General features: G+C 33.8%; 1 protein-coding gene across 3 annotated transcripts in view; it reads right to left on the minus strand.

Moving 5' to 3' along the window:
* Positions 1–21,311, minus strand: part of PHIP (PHIP subunit of CUL4-Ring ligase complex) — a 135,077-nt gene that overhangs the window by 30,378 nt on the left and 83,388 nt on the right. For all 3 annotated transcript variants that reach the window (XM_081828573.1, XM_081828571.1, XM_081828572.1), the window contains exons 21-27: positions 16,677–16,817; positions 13,656–13,732; positions 11,239–11,470; positions 6,099–6,218; positions 4,254–4,361; positions 3,572–3,696; positions 3,359–3,441 (exon numbers count right to left, since the gene is read on the minus strand). In XM_081828573.1, coding sequence (XP_081684699.1) covers positions 3,359–3,441; positions 3,572–3,696; positions 4,254–4,361; positions 6,099–6,218; positions 11,239–11,470; positions 13,656–13,732; positions 16,677–16,817 — 886 coding nt within the window. The remainder of the gene's footprint in view (positions 1–3,358; positions 3,442–3,571; positions 3,697–4,253; positions 4,362–6,098; positions 6,219–11,238; positions 11,471–13,655; positions 13,733–16,676; positions 16,818–21,311) is intronic.

Raw genomic sequence — 21,311 nt, forward strand, 5'->3', positions numbered from 1 at the left:
CATACCAGTGTGACTTACCAGTTTCCAGTACCATTTCTTACATTTTATTAGGGTCAGGAGAAATTCACTCTTAGGTTAAGCATTTCTACCAATCTAGAATTTTAAATTCACCATTAGGATTATGCCCAAACTCTTCATTCAAATAAAAGCATGGTTTAGATAATTTATGCCCAACAAGTATTTATAGTCTATATTTAATTTCTTGCTTTCTATAGGCAAGTTCCTCCAACAATCAGGACTCTAGCCTAGAAACAATAAAAAGAAAACATCCAACCTGCCTTCCTTCATGTCAATCACCCTGAAGTTATAACACTCATTTATAAACTCACTTTCTTTTCTATAAAAATAAGAAAGTAACAAAAGAAAAACAACTAATCTTTGTAAAATAGCACTCCCTGTGTTCCTTTCCTTACCCGATTGCATTCAGCTACTATCCTCCCACTAAAACTATTTTCCCCAAAGACCCTAATAAACTATCTTCTCAGCTTCCCTCCTTGTCATATGAAAACTGTAAATCACTCTCTTCCTTCTGCCACTCTTTCCTCTTCCTTGGCTTTCACAATATGGAGTGGTTTTTCTCCTGGCAAGCATAGGTTAGGGTCTGAAAGACTTGCGTTCAAATAACTTATCTGTGTGATTTTGAACCAATTAATTATTTTAGAACTCATCTGAATAAGTTTCATTTTCAAACCCATAAAGAGAAAAGTATTTGTTTATATTCTCATTTTTTACCAAAAAGATTTAAAAGTTTATAGAGACATATAGCATAAAATGAATTAAAAATTTAAAAAACCAGATAAAAAAATTTAATGACAAAATGGGAAGCTAGGAGCCAGGAGTAAGTTAATTAAAGAACACAACTACATGTTGTCGAGTTATATTTAACTTTGAATGTGTATGCATTGGGGCCCAAATTTAGACTCAAGCATTCTAACAGCCAACGTTAAGAGGGAAACATGATCTATTACCAGACAGAGTCTCTAATTGCTCTTCAGATGCATATTAGTGACACTGAACTTAGTGAGAAGCTACCATATAATTAAACAACAGCATTCTTGACACCACCACAACCTTAAACATAAGGATGAGTTTCAAAGAGCTATTTTTTATGATCCTACATACACTAATGACATTATGCTAAAGAGGAAGAACTGGATAATGTATGCGTAACCACAATGAACAATACTATAGAAAGATAACAATGAAAATAAGCAGGGAATAAGTACACCATTCAGAGTAAGCTTTAAACATTTCTAAACATTTTAAATGGCTATCAGTAGGTAGATGTCTATTTCCTCAGAAATAAAAGACCAAGTAGTACTAACTTTAGAAGAAATTATTAATCTATAAATTTAGGGAGGAAAAAAAAAGTTATGATTCAGATGAGAGAATTCCAATGTACATCCACCATTTGAAATATCTCTCTGATATGTCTAATGTTTGCCATATTTCTTTACTTAGTTGTTACCAACTCCTTTTTGGAATATTCGTGGATTCTGATTGCTAATAATTGTTCTGCAATTTATTGGCAGATGCATGTCTTTAAAAAAATAAAATTTTTCAGTAACACATGCAAGTACTTTAAAAACCAAGTGTACCAAAGGCTTATAATCAAAACCAAGAAAAACATCTTTAACTCTTGTAACTATTTCTTCTTGAATTTAGATTTCTAAATGATGGGTACAAAGCTATTTCTTCACTCATCAATTTTAGACATTAAGTATTGACCTCTCTATATAATTGTATGTAATCATGTTTTATTTAATCTATATCATTTTTTATTTAATCTATATCATTTTTATTGTAACTATGTAAATATTGTTGCTACAGAGCCAAATAGTACACATTTCCCTTCTATAATTTTGTGTAACTGCTTCACTTTTTTTTTGTGATTGGTTTTCCTCTGGATTTACTATTAAGTCTTCCCACATGCTCTAACAGCTTAAACTATAAAACATTCTTCAACATAATTTCCAACAAAGTCAGACACATTAGGTAATTCATCAGTTCCATTTTCTTTCTTTCCTGAAGACTTTGCTCTTGGCGGACAACATCTTTTGAACTGGTCATTTTACAGACTTGCTAGACAGATGCTATCCCTGAGACTTCTATTGACTATTACTGGGAATTCATTTTGGCTCTTCCCTATTCTGGATTTCCTGTCTCCTGGAGGGATTCCATGTCTTTCCTTTCCTTGCTTCATTCCCTTATTTGACAGAACACATCTTTCAAAGCTTCCAGAAAAATGGTGTAATGGAATTTATATGGAATGTAAATTCTTTTAGATAACTTCCATGTCTCTAATTTTGTTAACTTGCATTTCTCTAAATCTTCTTTTTAGAGCACACATTTAAATTTCTAAGTTTACCAAGACCAAACAAGATATATCACCATGCCAATGCCTTCCAATGGCATTGGAGGAGAGATGGACTGGCATATCAACTGATGTGCTTTTTCAAACCAAATATGCCATATATGTACCACAGTCCACTCCAAATTGACAAAGAGTGGCCGTGCTTGAAAATTAAAAAAAAAAAAACAAACAAAAAACTCTAATGAATTGCACATCCATATGAACATAAATTATTGCATCTTAAATGCCTGGAAACTTTTAATTATTTTAAAGTTTGAGTACTGATTACAATATTAAGTTTAAAGATTATAACAGATTAAACCAATTAAAGAAAGATGCCAGTTCAGCTCTGGTCCCAGTCCAAATTATTAAACATTTTGAATTGGAAGAGGTCTTTTGCTTCAAGTGTGAATTGTTATATTTTTAAATGAAAATTTAATTCAACACATAAAACAGCTAAAGGATTAGCTGTAAACAATCTTGTAACAGTTACCAAATCTAAAAGAGAAAATGTTTAGAATTCAGCATCAACGAGATTAAAAGGACAATTGACCCTTGAACAATACAGGTTTGAACTGTGTAGGTCCACTTATACATGGATTTTTTTTTTTTGATACAGTACAATATTATAAAAGCATTTTTTCTTATGATTTCTTAACATTTTCTTTTCTCTAGCTTACTTTATTGTAAGAATACTTACACAAAACACATGTTAATTGACTGTGTAGGTCATCAGTAAGGCTTCTGGTCAAGAGCAGGCTATTAGTAGTTAACTCTTTGAGGAACTGAAAGTTACACAGATTTTCGACAATGCAGGGGGCTCAGCACTCCTAATCCTTGCATTGTTCAAGGGTCAACTGTATTTTAAACACCTGACACTGTATCTTCTTACTTTGCTATTAACATTCCCACAAATGGCAAGATTTCTCTATCTTTTTTCTGAATCATTAAAAATAGTAAATCACTCATTAGATTAAAAAAAAGTCTTCTAAATAAATTACCCACCTATGTTCCACCGCCTATATTTTGCATCATCAAATTGTTGTCTCAAGACGAGAAAATCTATAACATCAGGCATATCGTGGTATCTAATTACAAAGAGAAACAAACTGATTAGGTCACATACCTAAAAATATCTAAAAGAGGTTAAAATTTATCTGAATCTTGAAAAACAGTGTACAATACTAAGAAACCACTGCCTCTTTCAATAGTCCTTACTTCATGGTAAATGATCCGCCTGTCAGTTTCCCAGTATCAGGATCTAGAAAAGCAAGTTTAAGGCAGCAAAGGGTGGGCAATCCCACTTCATACTTTATGCCAACTATTTTCATCAGTTCTTGTTCCTGAGAAAGAAACAGAAAATAAACTGTCTTCACAAAATAAATCACAAAATAAACTGATAAACATAATCAAAACATTTCTCCATTTCAATCTTGACCTAGGTGGTGATTATTCTGTGCATGCAAAAATTTGTTGACCTGTGTACTGAAGAAGAATTTGTGCACTTTATAGTTAACAAATTATATCTCAATAAAAACTTTTTAAAAAGGGGAGAAAATTACTGAAACAGAAGTTTTCCAATATAGTTCCAAAGACCTCTACATAATTTTGAACTCTGGCTGATAAATCTAAAAATACTGATTTACAAATATGAAGTTTACCTTAGACGTCAGTGTTAATTTTCACTATAATTACACTTCGTACCCAACTTATAAACTATTGGGAGTACATAAATTCAATCTTGTGTTTCTTTGAAAATTAAATAACTCTTACTCTCCAGGATTGCTTCAATTAAAAAAACGTATCTTCATGAAATAGTTTCTTACAGTGAAAAGAGTAACATTCAATACAGCTTTCTACCTCATCTAAAACTGCACCTTTTAAGTAATAAACATCATACCCGTAGTTCCATTTTATGCCACGGCTGTTTTTTGGGATTGATACTGTAAATCTTATTTTTCCTGGCCATTTCAACATAAGCTTCATGTCCCTGCCGGAAGTAATAAACCTAAAAAGTAAATAAAGTCACAATTTTAAGCCTTGAATGTTTCCTTTAACCCAAGATGTAAGGTATCAGCTAAAACTGCAAAGACAGAATTTAATATCCTTTCAAAAGAAATTCTAATATTTTGATAGTTTTTCCTTCTTTGCCTCAGGTCGTCCTAATTGCCACTTAATCATAAAGTGTTCCAAATAACATTACTTTGGTTATACACTAAGAAGATAAAATGAGCAGTTTTTTTGTTTGTTTCACGGTTTTATTTTTGGATTCAAAACAAGCTGACCTATGCTGTAAAACAAAGTAAGTTGTAACTAGGAGTCATGATCAGTTTATTATTCACGTATTTTGGTAGCAAGTGGTTCGTACATATGCAGTAAACTCTGAAATGAAAAATGTATTTTTATATATATTTTATCCTTATAAAGAGAGCAAGGTATATATTTATGCCTTCATTTTATAAAGTTCAGATTTAAATGACACCCAACTACCATCCTGGTATCTACTGGCACTTGACATAGTAGTCTGATACCAAGTATTCTTCTCACTACAAAAAAAATAGTGGAGCTTGTTAAAAAATGTTATTAAAATTTTTTAAAATGTGATTCAGTTCTTAGTAACACTCTGGGATATCCATTATTCTACATACTTTTATTCTATTCATTAATATCACTATTGCTCCAGTTTGAAATTTCATACAAAGGAATAATGCTGAATAATGAGAACTTACCTGTTTAAGCACCAACAATTGAAAAGACAACTTAAACATTTTGAAAGAAAATTATTCAATAAGAAGTTAGACACTTTCTAGTTATCTTGAAATATATTAAATTTAATCAAGCACCTTCTTGATGCTCAAAGACCTGTTAGGCTCTATCATTGTACTAAATTATGACAATGTAGAAATGTCCTGCGCTCTTCAAGTCTTAAGTAGGGTGCCTAAATAAATTTTTTCTCAGACTGCTCTTTAGAGTTACCCCTGCATTAAAATGTTTTTGTTTCCTTTTTTTACTGTTAACTGTCACTTGCCACTTTCTATTGCTAATTAGTGTGGTTTGCTAAAGAAGCTCATATTGTACTTCCTAATTTATTACTGCCAATACTAGATACCAGATGACTCTGCTTCTTAACACTTACGCATAAATAGAAGACATGAACACTGGACCAGGAAATTTTGATCTAAGATCTTATATTTTCATTTCAAATTCATAAGTACATAGTCCAAAATGATGACCAATCACATTTTCTTAAAAATGAAATATTTTTGATTCTAATGAATTTTTAAAAAGATCTAAATTATAAGCATTGTATTTAAATGAAAACATGAAATAAAATTAGTTTTATATAAAAATATTTTATATTTTATATAAAATAAAATGCTGAATTACATATTTCCTTTAACATGTTATGTATTTAAGCCTTAAGCTAAGAAAAATATACTTTTAGAAAGAAAAAGAAAATTGGCAATAGAATCCTCTTATTAAAAAAAATACTAGTTTTTAAAATGCCAATAAAATTTCCATTCTCTTACAATATTTAGTTTTGCTGTTGCAATATTTAAAGTGGCAAGTGGCCTCAAAAAAGATCAGAGCTTTCCTCCTACTTATACCTTTTCCATACACAGCTACAAACATCTAAAATGAGATACTTTATGCAACTGCTATTTTCTACAGTTTCAAGAGCTATTTTAAAAAGCTTAAAGATACTTCAAAGAAACAAAGACTGTTCTTAAAAGTTTAAAAATACCTCATCACCCATCTGTGGCACAAATGGACATCTTCGGGGAATAGTATCTGTAATCCATGTTGAAGGTAACCATTCTTCTAATGTCAAACCATTCTCTGTTAGTTCTCCCACAGCCAATCTCTAAGAATTTAGAACATTATAAAGTAATATTATCACAAAAGCAATCATCTCTTAATATGTCCTTTAAATACCGATAGGGGTGCCTGGGTGGTGGAGTTGGTTAAGCATCTGACTCTTGGTTTTGGCTCAGGACATGATCTCAGGGTCCTGAGATCGAGGCCCAATGTCAGGCTTCATGCTCAGTGTGGAGTCTGCTTAAGACCCTCTCTCCCTGTGCCCCTCCCCGCTGTGCTTTCTTGCTCTCTCAACAAATAAATAAGTAAACCTTTAAAAAAATAACTATAAAGGTAATTAAATAAAAGGGGAAGGAGATCTTTGAACAAAAATATATACGGAGTATCAAAAACCCTTATTTTGGGGCACCTGGGTGGCTCAAGTCAGTTAAGTGTCTGCCTTCAGCTCAGGTCATGATCTCAGGGTCCTGGGATTGAGCCCTGCATCAGGCTCCCTGCTCAGCGGGGAGTCTGTATCTCCCTTTCCCTCCCTCTCAAATAAATAAATAAATAAATAAATAAAATCTTTAAAAATTTTTTTAAATTTAAAAAAACTTATTTTTTTATGGCAGCAGTGGCAGTATAGTTATTCAATCTCTCCAAATCACTGCATAAAAAAAGAACTAGATAAACCAAAACCTTAAAGACAACATTCAGAACAAGACTATGTAAACAAGATATTCCCATAAACCCCAAAGTATAAGCTCTGTGTAATCTCCCTCTCAAAATCCTATCAGTTTTATCAATATTTGTAACAAACCAAGACATATTCAAGTTTTTCCTTTTTCCTTTTTTTAAATCATGGTCATGGTGTGTTAGTAAGATATAAATAAGATATTTTCATATGGGCTGAGTAGTGGAAAATGCAGAAGGCTAATTGTTTCAGTGGGCTGGGCATTATACTTATACAAAGCCCAGGAGTATTTTCTTCCCTTTTTGAAGTAGCCATTTCACACTTGGCTCATTAGTTTCTAGAAAAAATATTTCTATCAGATTTTTTTTTTTCAAACAAAATGTCATCAAGCCAGGTCCCTTACCTTTTTTTTTTTAAGTGAGCGCTAACCTGATGTGGGGCTTGAACTCATAACCCTGAGATCAAGAGTCACATGCTCTACTGACTGAGCCAGCCAGGTGCCCCCAGGTCCCTTATTTTAACTTCTGTGGCTAAATATAAAAATAGATCTCTGAGAAGAAGCTTTTTTAACTTTGCCCGCAAGTGGCCATTATTGTCTGGATATTACCTTAGATTTAGGAAAAATGGACTTTCTAAGAGCCCTTGAAACCTAATATTATTCGTAAGTAGAGAAACTTCATGCAATTGACTAAAAATGTTTTAGTTCAGTGTTTGTACATTAAGACTTCTAAATTTTATTCTCTTGTATTTTTTTTTTAAAAAGAAGGTAGTTATTGTGACTTAACACAAGTTCACTAAAGGAAATAAAGTCATAATGGGATATCGGAGAACACTACAGAAGGTACTGCTAACAGCTGTTACTCAATATTCATTTTCCTCTTCTTCCTACTAAACACAACTTGTTTCTCATTCACACATATCAGGAGCACTCTCTCTTTGAAGAGTAAGGGAGGGATAAAGGAGTTTGACATTTACTATATGTGAGATAGGTCTACTGGAGAATTTTAGTCAAAAGAGTGATAGAATCTGACTTTTAAAAGGATCACTCTGGATGCATCAGAGCAAATTATGGCCCATGGTTCAAGTCCAGCTGCTTCTACTTTTATAAATCAAATTTTTTGGAACACATCCATATCCATTCATTTATGTATTGTCTATGGCTGCTCTTAGGCTACAACAGCAGGGTAGTGGGCCCCAGCCAAAGTTTGCTGATTCCTACTTTAGTGAACAGAACCTAGGGTGAAAAGAATGGAAGCAGGAAGACAGATGGAAGACTACTGCAGTAATACAACCAAGAGCTTATGGTGGCTCACAGGAGTGCAACAGCAGAAGTGGCAAAAAAACACTCAAGTGCTGAATATATTTAGAAGACAGAGCCACAGAAATCCCAATGGACTGGATGCAGAATATGAGAGAAAAACAAGGATAACACCACAGTTTTGGTGTAAACAACTAAAAGAATTGTCAGTGTAAGAAGAGGAGGGCTGGAGAAGGGCAGAGGGGAAAACTTAGAAAATAAATTTTGTATGTATTATTTTGAGAGATTAAGTCAGGGGATATTTGAAAAGTTAATTTATCCAGTTACTGAGCACCACTGTTACATGACAGAGTTAGAGCCACAGATTTTCAGTTTCATAATTGAGGTTTTGAGTTAAAGTGTGTTTGAAAAAGGTTTCCTCTGACTTAATAAAAAAAGGTAGGAAAAGTCTGAAAATTGTTAATTCCAGCCTCAATATGGGCTATTAATTGCACCAAATATTTCTTCCTGTAAGGAAAATATCTATTATCAACCGAAATAGCTAACAATTCTTAAATGAAACCAGGTAAATTAGGTATTAAATAGGAATGATCATATTTATAACTGTAAGACTATGGTATGGCACAAACAAGAATCAGTATGATGATATATCTTATTCCCCAATAATTCTTGGGAAACCTAGAATTTCTGGTTTAAGTAGAGTTCTATCACACAGTACTTAAAACCACTTAGGATAAAATGCATTGAAGATTCCTCAAAATTTCAGCCTCATAATTTGAATTTTTTTTTAATTTTGGAGATATAGATAATTGATTCCTTTCTATCCATGGAAATTCTTCTAGGTCCACCTCCTTTTTACTTATTCTGGAAGCCTTAACTGAAACTCTAAGATGTCCTTATTTGATTTCTGAATAACCAACCATCTTTAAAATTAATCTGGCAATTAAACATATTAGATAATGTGATACTCTATTTTTATCTTGGGGGATTTAAGCAACTTGTTAGTCACACATTGTTTTGAGAGTAAGCACTATGTCTTACAGTTCTTTTTATCCATTGTACTGCTTTATAAACTGTAAGCACTCAATAATAAATTTACTGATCTGGTTTCCAGAGTTCCTAACAGCATAATGGACATATATCAGACAGATCTGAGATAACTTTACTGCATCTCTGGAGAATTTTTTTTTTTTTGAGAGAGAGAGTGGAGGTGGGAGTGGATCTTAAGCAGGCTCCACACCTGCCCAGAGACTGACTCGGGACTCAATCTCATGACCCTGAGATCATGACCTGAGCTGAAATCAAGAGTTGGATACTTAACCAGACTGAACCACCTACGTGCCCCAGGAGAATTCTACTTTTAAATAAGCATTTTTCTGTTATCTGCCTTATTACTATTTTTTGCTTAATTTGAATACAATTAGTCAGATGGAAAATATCTTCATCTTTTCATACATGCAGTAAATATTAATTATTTAATGATCTCTCAGTTACTTTCCAGCTGTACAACTCTATGCATAAGGGAAATATTGTGTTTATTTGGGACAAGGGAACTAAGGAATGAGAACAATTCTATCTACTGTTAAATCCACCGGTAGACTAACACCAAACCATGTGTACGAAAACCAAATTAAAGGGAATAGTCTGTAATATTCTTACACTTCATGATATTTAAAGTTTGTCCCACATAAATTTAGTGGCACACAAATCCTATTGTAATACTTCAAGCAAAATAGTGAAATTAAAATATGCCAAACAGTAACAGTGGATCCAAATGTGGCACTGCATGAAGAAGCCCAAGGTGTTAGTTTGTGCACAAGTATCAAATCAAGAGAAATTAGGTGAAGTAAACTGCACTCTTGGGACCAAAAAATTATGTTCTCACAGGGACTTAAAACACTGTAAACCTCAAAAGTTCATCAAAACTGTCTTGAGATAAGAAAAAAAAAATTAGCCAGATACAGGGCTAAATCCTTTTTCTTTAACCAATCTGCGTACCACATAAATAATGGGTTAACCTCCTTTTATCATCACTGACAACACAGGAGAGAAAAATGTGAGCATATGTGTGATACTCTCTTTGGTAAATCTTTCCCAGACAAAAGCAAAAGAGGTAACAAGAATAGTAGGCTGTGGAATCCAAATTAAAGTAATTCCTAATTATAAAGCTGAAACAAATAAGAGCTCAACGGAAGCAGATTAAATAAACACTTAAAACAGATGTATTCTTAAATTTTTCAAGGCTCTCTGGAAATAAGACCTTCTTGACCTTCTTAGTCTCCCTAGCATTTAATTCTACATTTGACAACTTATATTTAATTCTAAAAATGAAAGAGGTTAAAAAAAAATCTTCCTTGTGTTTATTTAACCAAATATTCTTTCCATTTATAGTCTTTTAGGAAATAGAAAACATGTCCCTTGTATTTCATTTACTTTAGAATAAAAGTGAAATAACTCATTTTTTAAAAGAATCCCATTTCCATTAGAGGTGACAAATCTTATTTCCGTAACATTTATTTCTTACATTCTCTGATCTGTCTCAAATTATCCACAGACTAAAGATGAAGTAATCAAACCAATACTACTTCTGACCTAAGGACCATCTAATTATGGCTCACATGCTCTGTAAATTAATGAAAGCTTGTTAACAGTAGTGTCCTACTTTAGATTCGTAATTGTCTAGTGTCAACTATGACAAGTTCTGCCATTATTATTCCAGGTGATGTACTCTTTGCTTTCTGGTTATTTTCAGCAATAACAATTAATAAGGATGGTTAAAAAGTAAAAGCAATTAAAAGATGAGTAAAACTACATTTTGTAATGTTGTTTTTTATATACACAAATGAATAAATCCCACCAGATTACCAAAAAAACCTGCTCAAATTATAAGATTAAATGCTCAATATTTAGAATATGATAATTCTGTAAGTAAAATACTTTCACGTGCTAAACATTGAAAACTTGAGTAAATTAAATGTTTTGTTATAGTATATTCTACTACTGTGTACTTCTGAGTTTTTTCAAATACTACTGGTATGCTAGTACACCTCAACATTGTTTATGTTCATCAACAGCACTTTTAAAAGGAGTGCTTTTGTTTTCACAGAAAACAATTTATATTAAAACAAAATCAACCTTCTGTTTTCTTTCTTTGGGCTTCTTTTTCTTTGGTGATATTTGTCCATCTTTTTCTTCATTTACTTTTTTCCTTTCTTTTTTAATCTGTTTTTGCTTCTGTTTTTCAGATTCTTCTTCTTCATCTGAACTGCTTTCTGCTTTCTTGGTTTTATGCTTAGGAATTTTCTTTGGTGGTTGCAGATTAATTCCTGCATCTGCTGTCCAGTCAGAATAGTCACTAGAGTAGTCACTAGAAGGCAAAAAGGGATTTAAAAAATATATATACCAGATATACTGTAAGACTTTGTTTTATAAAAATGTAAAGAGGGATCACAATAAAGAATATGCACAAAATAAACTAAAAATATTTCCCTGTTTTCAACTCATCACCTTCTAAACGGTTTCTTAAATTCTGTAGGCTTAACTTAAATATCTCAAAGAAGTTTTCTAAGATAAATAAGTATACAGCTTTAATTGAAACAATGAATTTAAGTGCCTTGTAATATTTTAACAAAAATATTAATTTCTGAGCACTGCATATGTTCAAAATATCATGGGGCATAAAAAAATAAGGAGCAGAGGGTCACTTTCCTCAATTCCAGGAACAGTACAAAGATAGTTTGGAATACTACAAGAGATATCAATATTGAGGAAGAGACATGGGGATTACTTTTTTGAGAGGAGGTGGGAGCTCTTGACTAGGGGAACGCCAGTGGTAGAGCACTGCTGCCTTCATGATAGCTGGATATTAAATGGGGTTGAGGTGGGGACTGTCAGAAGTATTCTGGTCCAGTAGGAAGAAGACTGCTTGCAAAATAAATACTTTATTCAGTATCTACATATACGTTAGGTACATTTTATGCTTCAAAGAATGACACGATTCTGAAAAATAAAGGCCTTTGTGTTTTATTTATCACTGCCAACCATGTTTGCTTTTCTTTTCAGTTACTTTCAAAAGACCTAGTTTTAGTGAACTGATGTTGTTGCAAAATAATCCAGTTATGTTATCTTCTGTTGTAATTTTAGTACATGAGAATATTACTTGATTTTGTACAATTTTAAAATGTAAATATAAATGCTTTAAAAAAATCTAAGTTATACTATGTTAAAATCAATAATTAGTGATGTATGACCTTACTCCTCTATAAAGATTAACACTGAAAGGACAGATTTTTCTGGAGTTTTATTCTACTACCACCACCTCATACCCCTGTCCTGAATGTCCTTAGTAGGTATCTACGAATATCTCCCCAAGAATAATCATCACAGGTAACAATCAAATAATTAAGGTGCTTTCCAGTATGATTTCATGACTTCATTTTAACTTGCAAATGATTTTAAAGAATTTAAGAAATATTTTTAGACATTACACTGGATGCATGGGAATGCATCCACAGAGCAAACAGCTATCCAAGAATAAGCTGTCCTTAACTTATGAGCATTTATTTATACTAACTCCAGCCATGGTCACGATAAATGGCACCTGCTAAATACTCACAGCTGCTACTCTCTGGAGTACTCAGCACTTACAGAAAATCTTCTGATGCTAGCATAGATCTAACTTCAAACTGCAGAACCCATCTTCTTTACAATTGCGCCTCATCTGGTGAAACCACTAATGCTCTTTCCTACAAGAACCTCTGTGTTGTCTCATGGTTTGAGATACTCTACTTCCATTACTGAGACAAAAGGGAGTTTTTCTTTCACTGCCCTGTTTCAAATATAAAAAAACTACCAGACACAACTATGCATATGTGCGTATCACTGCTGGGAGTCACTGTTGTGGGAATAAGAAAGCCCTTGATTCTAACAGTGATATAAGGAATTACAACCTCTACCTCTTGGTTTCTTTGGCAATTTTAAGAGCTACTGCTCGTGGGGAGTAAGTGTAAGGGGCTAAATATAATCACCATTCCCAAAGGCTTGGGAATGCTACCAAGGTCAGCAAAGATCACCAGCCTTGTAACAATGTGGATTGCTAGTATATATATAGGAGATAAAGGAATCCTCACTTCCATGGTCAAATGGGGTAAGAATAACAGGAAGAGGAAAGCTTATTCTCATTGCTGAAAGAAATAATTTATCATTCAACAAATTACACTATCTCATTGCTTTCATAATTTAATGCTCATGTATTTCTCAAAACCGGTAATACATTTGTGGTTCAGTACTACAAATAATAGTATTCAGACAATAAAATATCAACTAAGAAGGCTAAAAGCATTTTGTAGATCTAGTTTCAATAACCAACATTTTTTTCTTACCAGATAAAACATGTCAGAAAGAAAATGTCCTAAAATTTGGACAACTACAAAAAGATCTCTGAAGAAGAACCAACTTTAAACCCAAAGAGATTCTGAAATGTGTTGCTGAGAATTTTAAGCTTTCTAAAGATTTTGTATTACATGTGGAGAAACAGAAATTCACTGAATTACCTAGAACTGCCATCACTGTGCCATGCTCGCTCTTCTTCTTCAGATGTCCCACCACTGACAGCAACAACTTCACCTTCCTAAGAAATATTTCACACATATTTTAATTTTACAAAATAACATTCTAGGATTATTAGAAAATAGCAGTGATATCTAATAGTACCAATCACATTAGGGTATTTTCAACAATTAAAACCCGATTTTAATTATTTGTAAAACATAGATCTTATATTTTAATACAAAATTATTAAATGTATCCAAATCATTAAATGTATCCAATGAAAAATGTATCCAATGAAATAATACCTATTAATATTGGATACAGAGCAATCTCTCAGATGATTAACATATTGAGAAGCTTAAATTAGGAGTTTACATTTTACTTATTGTCATCATTATTATTAAAAATAGCTTTATTACACACACAAAAAAGAGTATTCCAACTTTGATATTATTTTAAACAAGTGGTAGAGGATTAAAAACTACCCAAAGACTGTTTCTCTTTAGTAAATATTCTTTGCTCAACATAGGATAGTCCAGTGAAGCCATTTTCTCTATAAAAATCGTATTGGGCGCCTGGGTGGCTTAGTTGTTAAGCATCTGCCTTCGGCTCAGGTCATGATCCCAGGGTCCTGGGATCGAGCCCCACATCAGGCTCCCTGCTCAGCGGGGAGCCTGCTTCTCCCTCTCCCACTCCCCCTGCTTGTGTTCCCTCTCTAGCTGTCTGTCAAAAAAATAAAATCTTTAAAAAAAATTTGTTTTTCGGTGTCACAATACCTTATTCAATTTCTCCCTTGCTCAAATAAAACTTTACACTCCAATAAAAATAACATCAAATTAATTAAGCTTTTACTATATTACAGAAGCTATTCTAAGCATGTGTATACATCATCCCATTTGATCTAGACAAAACACTACTGGGATAGGAAGCAGTTATTTAAACAAAAGAATTAAAGCTTAAAAAGGTTAAGAAATTTACCCTGTACAACACAATTAATGAGCAACTAAGCTACTCCAAAGTTTAGACTACTCTCCACAAGAATGGTTCAGTGTTATTACTTGCTGGGCACATTCAAAGAATTTTTCAAAATGATTAATAGGATGTATTCCTTTATTAATTAAATAAAATAGCATATCCTGGGAGAAAAGTTTTCTCTTTTTGATGTTTTAATAATGAAGAATGTGTATTACACAGCTATTCCATAAAGTTTTGAAAACTAAGCAAATACAAAAAGATCAAAATCCAACAGTAAATTTTAGTTAGAAAATTTAATCTCTGCTCAATATAACTAAAAAAAAAGAATGTAAACAAATGATCTGATTATTCCCATCCTTACTATACATATTACTTCTTTAAATGGAGAGAAAAGAAATGTACTTCTGTATTCTTAGTACAAAATTAAAAGGTACTAGACCGAAGTACAATCTATTTGAATAAAAAAAAAAAGGATTCTTTCCATTAATTAATATAATGTGCTCAAGATGATATTCTGTTCTCAATGTACTCCTCTAGAAATTTAATTGCTCTAAAAGGATGTTAAAATATAAGCAAATTAGTTTTGAAGACAAATGAAGGATTTAGTTAACCTTTTATGTAACAAATGTACCTGGAAATACATAAGGTTCTAATAAGCTGAATCTTATTTAAAGTTACAGGAACATATTATTAAAAGAATCAGGGCGACTGGGTGGCTCAGTTGGTTAGGCGACTGCCTTCGGCTCAGGTCATGATCCTGGAGTCCCGGGATCGAGTCCCGCATCGGGCTCCCTGCTCAGCAGGGGGTCTGCTTCTCCCTCTGCCCTCTTCCCTCTCATGCTCTCTGTCTCTCATTCTCTCTCAAATAAATAAAATCTTAAAAAAAAAAAAAAAAAGAATCATACTAAATCTTTCAAAAATGAAACATTTTATAGAGGCAAATAACTAGCTCACATATATTTTATGTTTTATGCGTATATCTAAACTGTCATGTATCAGATTTATGTTATTAGTATATTTGGTCCTTTTTACCAGATTGGACATATCATTTTGACCTGTCCATCCTAGGACCTAAAGCCACTGGAGAACAACTTTTCAGTTGCGGTTAGCATTCTCTCAAGTCTGAGTTTTATTGCCATGTCTACAGAAAATATACTCAGAGAATTTCCATATATGTCTAACACTGTTCATAAATGTATAATAGTCAATAAGATCATAGTCTTTGACCTAACTGGGAGAGGGGGTGATCAGGAGGGGAAGGGAGATGTTGTTAAGTATTTGTGATTGCAAATTGATTTCCCTTGTTGAAAGAATATGTAATTTTAGAGACAAGATATTTATGGAAATAATTATATATAAGGAAAATTTAAAATAAATTGAGAGGTTATAAACTGGTACAGAGATCAAAAACTAACCGAAATTATCAGATGTCTATTAATTAGTTATTATAGTTAGAGACTAGAGCTTCATGGTACTATTTTATCTTATTTTATTTTTTTAAGATTTTATTTATTTATTTGACAGAGAGAGACACAGCGAGAGAGGAAACACAAGCAGGGGGAGTGGGAGAGGGAGAAGCAGGCTTCCCGCGGAGCAGGGAGCCCAATGCGGGGCTCGATCCCAGGACCCTGGGATCATGACTCGAGCCGAAGGCAGCCGCTTAACAACTGAGCCACCCAGGCGCCTCTCATGGTACTATTTTAAAAGCTTGGCTTTAGAGTAACAGGACCCTGGGTTTAATTTCTGCACGACCATTTAATAGTTAGGTACATAGGTAATCTAAACATCTTTGAACCTCAGATTCAATAAAATTGGAATAATTAATTCATATGCATTTGTTTTGTGAATTTGACATAATGAATATGTGTGCCATGCCTGGAACATACAAAACAGGTCTTCAGTAAATGGAAGCTATCACTATTATTTTAAGACCTAGAAATACCACCTTTGAGTTTCATCTATAAATACATCAATGAATACAAAGAACAACAGTCATACTTAAAAAAAGTTAAACTGGAAACAAATTTATAAATGTGCTGAGATCTTACATCTGAAGAACTAGTGCCATTTTCTATCTCTTCTGAAGGTCTAGGAGTCTCCTCCAAAGCAGATCTTGTACGGTAATTGTGTTGATTTGCCTGCTGCCGTTTGGATTCTCCAAGATCCAGGAAATGCTCATGAGCATGATTCTGAAAAAGTAAATTAAATTCATTTAAAGTAGCATTAAAGAGCATGCTTTTACTTTAGAAGTTGTATATTTTTTAATTACAAAAAATCCACTCATATTTAAGATAATCATATAAGTGGACCATGGTACCAATTCAAATATTTTAACATTAAGTTAAATCACAGGTAAGTATGTTGAAATTCACTTGCTGGCTTAATAAACTATAAAAAAATTTTTCTTTCTGATTAAGTGATACAGACTAAGGGATTCGTAATAACAGACTAACAAATTCTCCTATACCCACACTAAACCTGTAGAACAGATATGAGAGGACCATGAGCTGTGAGGCATATGTAATAGGCAGAGGCAAAACGGAAACCAAAATGGTGGTCACAAAACTACCCTGCCACTATGAGGCTAGGACACCAGTTGGCTGGCTATCTTTCCTCTGCTACAGAATGAATATAGCAAATGAGAACACAACTAACAAACAATCATCAAAAAAACTGATAAAGTCCAACGTGGTGACAGACATGAACTCAACAAACACAAGAATTCACACCTGAAAAAGAAACTTGTGTCTATATATAAAAAGAATAAAGATTACTCTCAAAAAAAGACTGACATCAGATTTATATATATATCATAAATACACATCATACAATAAGAAAATCTTTAAAATGACAGAAAATAACTTTGGATCTATAACTATATCCTCACTTTTTTTTTTTCCCTTCTCATTAAAGTTTGTTTTAATGGGTCTCAAAATTCTGTGACAGATTTCTGGCCAAGTTGTTTCCATTATAAAGTACTGATTGATTGATTTACTTATTTATTATTTTAAGGATTTATTTATTTATTTTAGAGGGAGAGCACCAGCGGGAGAGGGAGAGAGGATCTCAAGCAGACTGCGCTGAGCGAAGAGCCCAACTTGGGGCTCAATCTCATCACCCTGAGATCATGACCTGAGGCAAAAGTAAGAGTCAGACGTCTAACCGATTGAGCGACCCAGGCGCCCCTAAAAAGTACTGATTTAAAAACTAATTACCTTAAAATTGCTGCACACTCGCACAAACCAAATGATCCACGAAAGGTTCTTTTCTTCAAGGTTTTATGATGCATCATTATTACTAAACAGTTTCTTAATATTAAACTTAATGGTGAATTAAGACAAATAGTTCTGAGATCACTCTTCTATCACTGATTAAGATAAGGTGGCAGGTATTATGGAAAATATTTATTTAGCTTTCCGGGCAGACTTGGTGACCTTGCCAGCTCCAGCAGCCTTCTTGTCCACTGCTTTGTTTACACCCATAGTAACTGTCTGTCTTATGTCACAAAGAGCCAAATGACCCCGAGGAGGATAGTCAGAGAAGCTCTCAACATACATGGGCCTGCCAGGAACTATATCAACTATGGCAGCATCAACAGATTTCAAGAATTCAGGGCCATCTTTCACCTTCCTCCCAGAACAGCAATCAATCTTCTCCTTTGGCTCAGCAAACCTGCAAGCGATGTGAAACTGTACAATTCAGCACAGGTGTATAGCCAGCGCTGATTTGGCTTGGATGACTCAGGATAATAACCTGAGCTGCGAAGCCAGCTGCTTCCATTGGTGGGTTATTTTTGCTGTCAGCAGTCATACTGCCATGGCAAGCATCTTTTATAAACATGTTCTTGATATGAAAGCCACATTAGCCCCAGGAAGAGCTTCAATCAAAGCTTCATGGTGCACACATTTCAACAGACTTTACTACAACTGTAATGGTGACTGAAGCTAAGGTGACCACCATCACAGGTTTGAGAATACCCATCTCCACTTGGCCCACAGGGACAGCACCAATACCACCCAATTTTGCGGACATGATATAGGAGCAGGCACAAGTGTCTCTCAGTTGGATAAGTTGGTGGCAGGATGTCCAGAACAAGAAGCATGGTTCCACTGGCACCGTCATCTTTACAGGTAGACTTTCCATCCCTTGGACCAATGCACATTAGCACTTGCTTCTAGCATGTACCATTCCAACCAGAAATAGGCACAAATGTTACTATATGGAGATTATAGCCAATTTTCTTAAAATAGGTGCTGATTCCTTAAAGATTTCTTCATCTCTCTCCTTCTGGCTCTGGGGTGCTCAATGGAATTCATTTTGTTAACAGCAAATAAGAAGTGTAACATTAGTCAAGTTCACATTCATTTGCAGGCGATTTTCTTTTTCTCTCCAGAAACTTTTAGCATGTTGTGTTGTTTTCAAATCTCATTATAATGTGCTTAGTTGAAGTTTTAAATTTTTAAATTCTATATTATTTTTTCCTTATTTATCCTGTTTGAGACATGATGTCTTTTCTTATTCATCCTCTTTGGCACACCAGCCAGAGGTTAATTTTAGGAAAATTCTGGTTCATTATTTTTTCAACCCTTTCCTTCCTCTGTATTTTCTCTTCTTCAAAGACTCATTAAGTACTGCTTATACTACTACTTCTAATCCTGTGTGCTCTCTCTACATATATCCACATACATATTACATAAATACATATGTTTGCTTTTTATACTTCCTTATTCTTTCCTTTCTTTCATCCCCTGTTGGTACATTCTGGGAGAGTTCTTCAACTTGAATTTCCAGCTTACTCATTTTTCAGTGTCTTACATTCTCTTCTAGTTCTCTATTTCAATAATGATGTGTTTCATCCCAATATATCTAATAGGATCCTCTACAGAACTGCTTTTCCTTACATTTCTAATATCCCCTCCTAGCTCTAAGAATATGCTATTTCAAATATCTGTACTGTGTATCCCATTAGTTTCCCTGTGTAAGTCATGTAAATCCATCTACAGTGTGGTTTTGTTCCTCCCATCATGGTTTGGCTTCACAAGTGCACTGAGGTGCTGATATTGCACTAAGAAGGAGAGAGAAAAGAGCAAAACTCTAGGTCTTGCTTTGTACTCCTAAAAAAGATTCTGGATGTGCACTTCAAGACCTATATAATACTGCATCTGAATTCAACCATTCCCTGTTAATCCATCCACCTCCACTCTCCGCTTCCTTCTGTGGTTGTGGAACCAGTCTTATCACTAGAACCCTGTCCTCACTTCAGCCCTACTCTTGTCTAAACAGCTGCTAGTAATAGCCAAGTAAGATAAAAGACATTTTCACATACAAGGATAAAAGATTCACTCCACCTGGATTTTCTCTAAAAGGATCACTGAAGGACTTTCTAATTTTGTAGAAATTTTGGGAAATCGTAAAGGTATAAAAAGGAAATACTGTTCAACTATAATAAATTTTGAGTAATATGTGAAGAATGTAATGTACACCTGCTTCTTTCATTTAACATAAATATATTTACCTACAATCCAAATGCATTAATTAAAAATTGCTATTTGTTCCATTTTGTAAAGCTTTCTCCTCAATTTCATATTTCTTGAGGATAAATTCCATGTCAAAGAACATTAATGTTTTTAATGCTTTCATAAATAATACAGTGGAAGGGAAAGCTGGCTTTCAACCAACACTTGTTCTCTTTTTGCCGTACATAAAAAGTTTCTTTGTCAGAATTTCATAGGACTAAAATTCTGGTCAATGGGATATTTGGCACAATGTTGCAGAGCAACTTCAAAGAACGTTCTTCAATAGAGCATATGCGCCCTCTGCACATTTTTGACTTGGTCCTCCATCCTTCAACCGTGAATGAGAAAGCTGGTATCTTGAGGCAGGAATTCAAATTCACACCCGAGAGAATTGGAAAAATGAAAGAGCTTCAGGTCTCAACATCATCATACTGGGTCTGGACCAACTGACTGAGGCTTTTACATCAGAGATAAATATTATATCCATTTATTTAAGCCACTGTAAATTTGGGACCAAACCTGCTGCTAAAAATTGTATTACTACATTATAACTGTTTTCTAAACAGTTTTTGTATTAATTTATAATTCCCACATGCAGAGCATCTTTTATTATTAGAAGAAAAAACACTGCAGCTCTGGGATGAAAGATGGCCATCTCATAATTTGTACACCCGTTTGTCTTCAAACCTTTATTTTCATAAAATTTGAAAAACAAAAAATGAGGTCATAAAAATTACTATTCTACTTGTTTTTTTCACTTAAAAATATATCATGAACATTTCTCTAAGGCAATGGAGTTCTAACTCATTTCATTAAAAAGCTGCATGAACAGACATTTTTCCGAAGAAGACATCCAAATGGCCAACAGACACATGAAAAAGTGCTCAACATCGCTCGGTATCAGGGAAATCCAAATCAAAACCTCAGTGAGATACCACCTCACACCAGTCAGAATGGCTAAAATTAACAAGTCAGGGAACAACAGATGTTGGCGAGGATGCAGAGAACCCTCCTACACTGTTGGTGGGAATGCAAGCTGGTGCAGCCACTCTGGAAAACAGAGGTTCCTCAAAAAGTTGAAAACAGAACTACCCTATGACCCAGCAATTGCACTACTGGTTATTTACCCCAAAGATACATATGTAGGGATCCAAAGGGGTACGTGCA

Source organism: Leptonychotes weddellii, chromosome 8, assembly GCF_054177405.1.
Source record: "Leptonychotes weddellii isolate Sample4059 chromosome 8, ASM5417740v2, whole genome shotgun sequence".
NCBI lineage: Eukaryota > Metazoa > Chordata > Mammalia > Carnivora > Phocidae > Leptonychotes > Leptonychotes weddellii.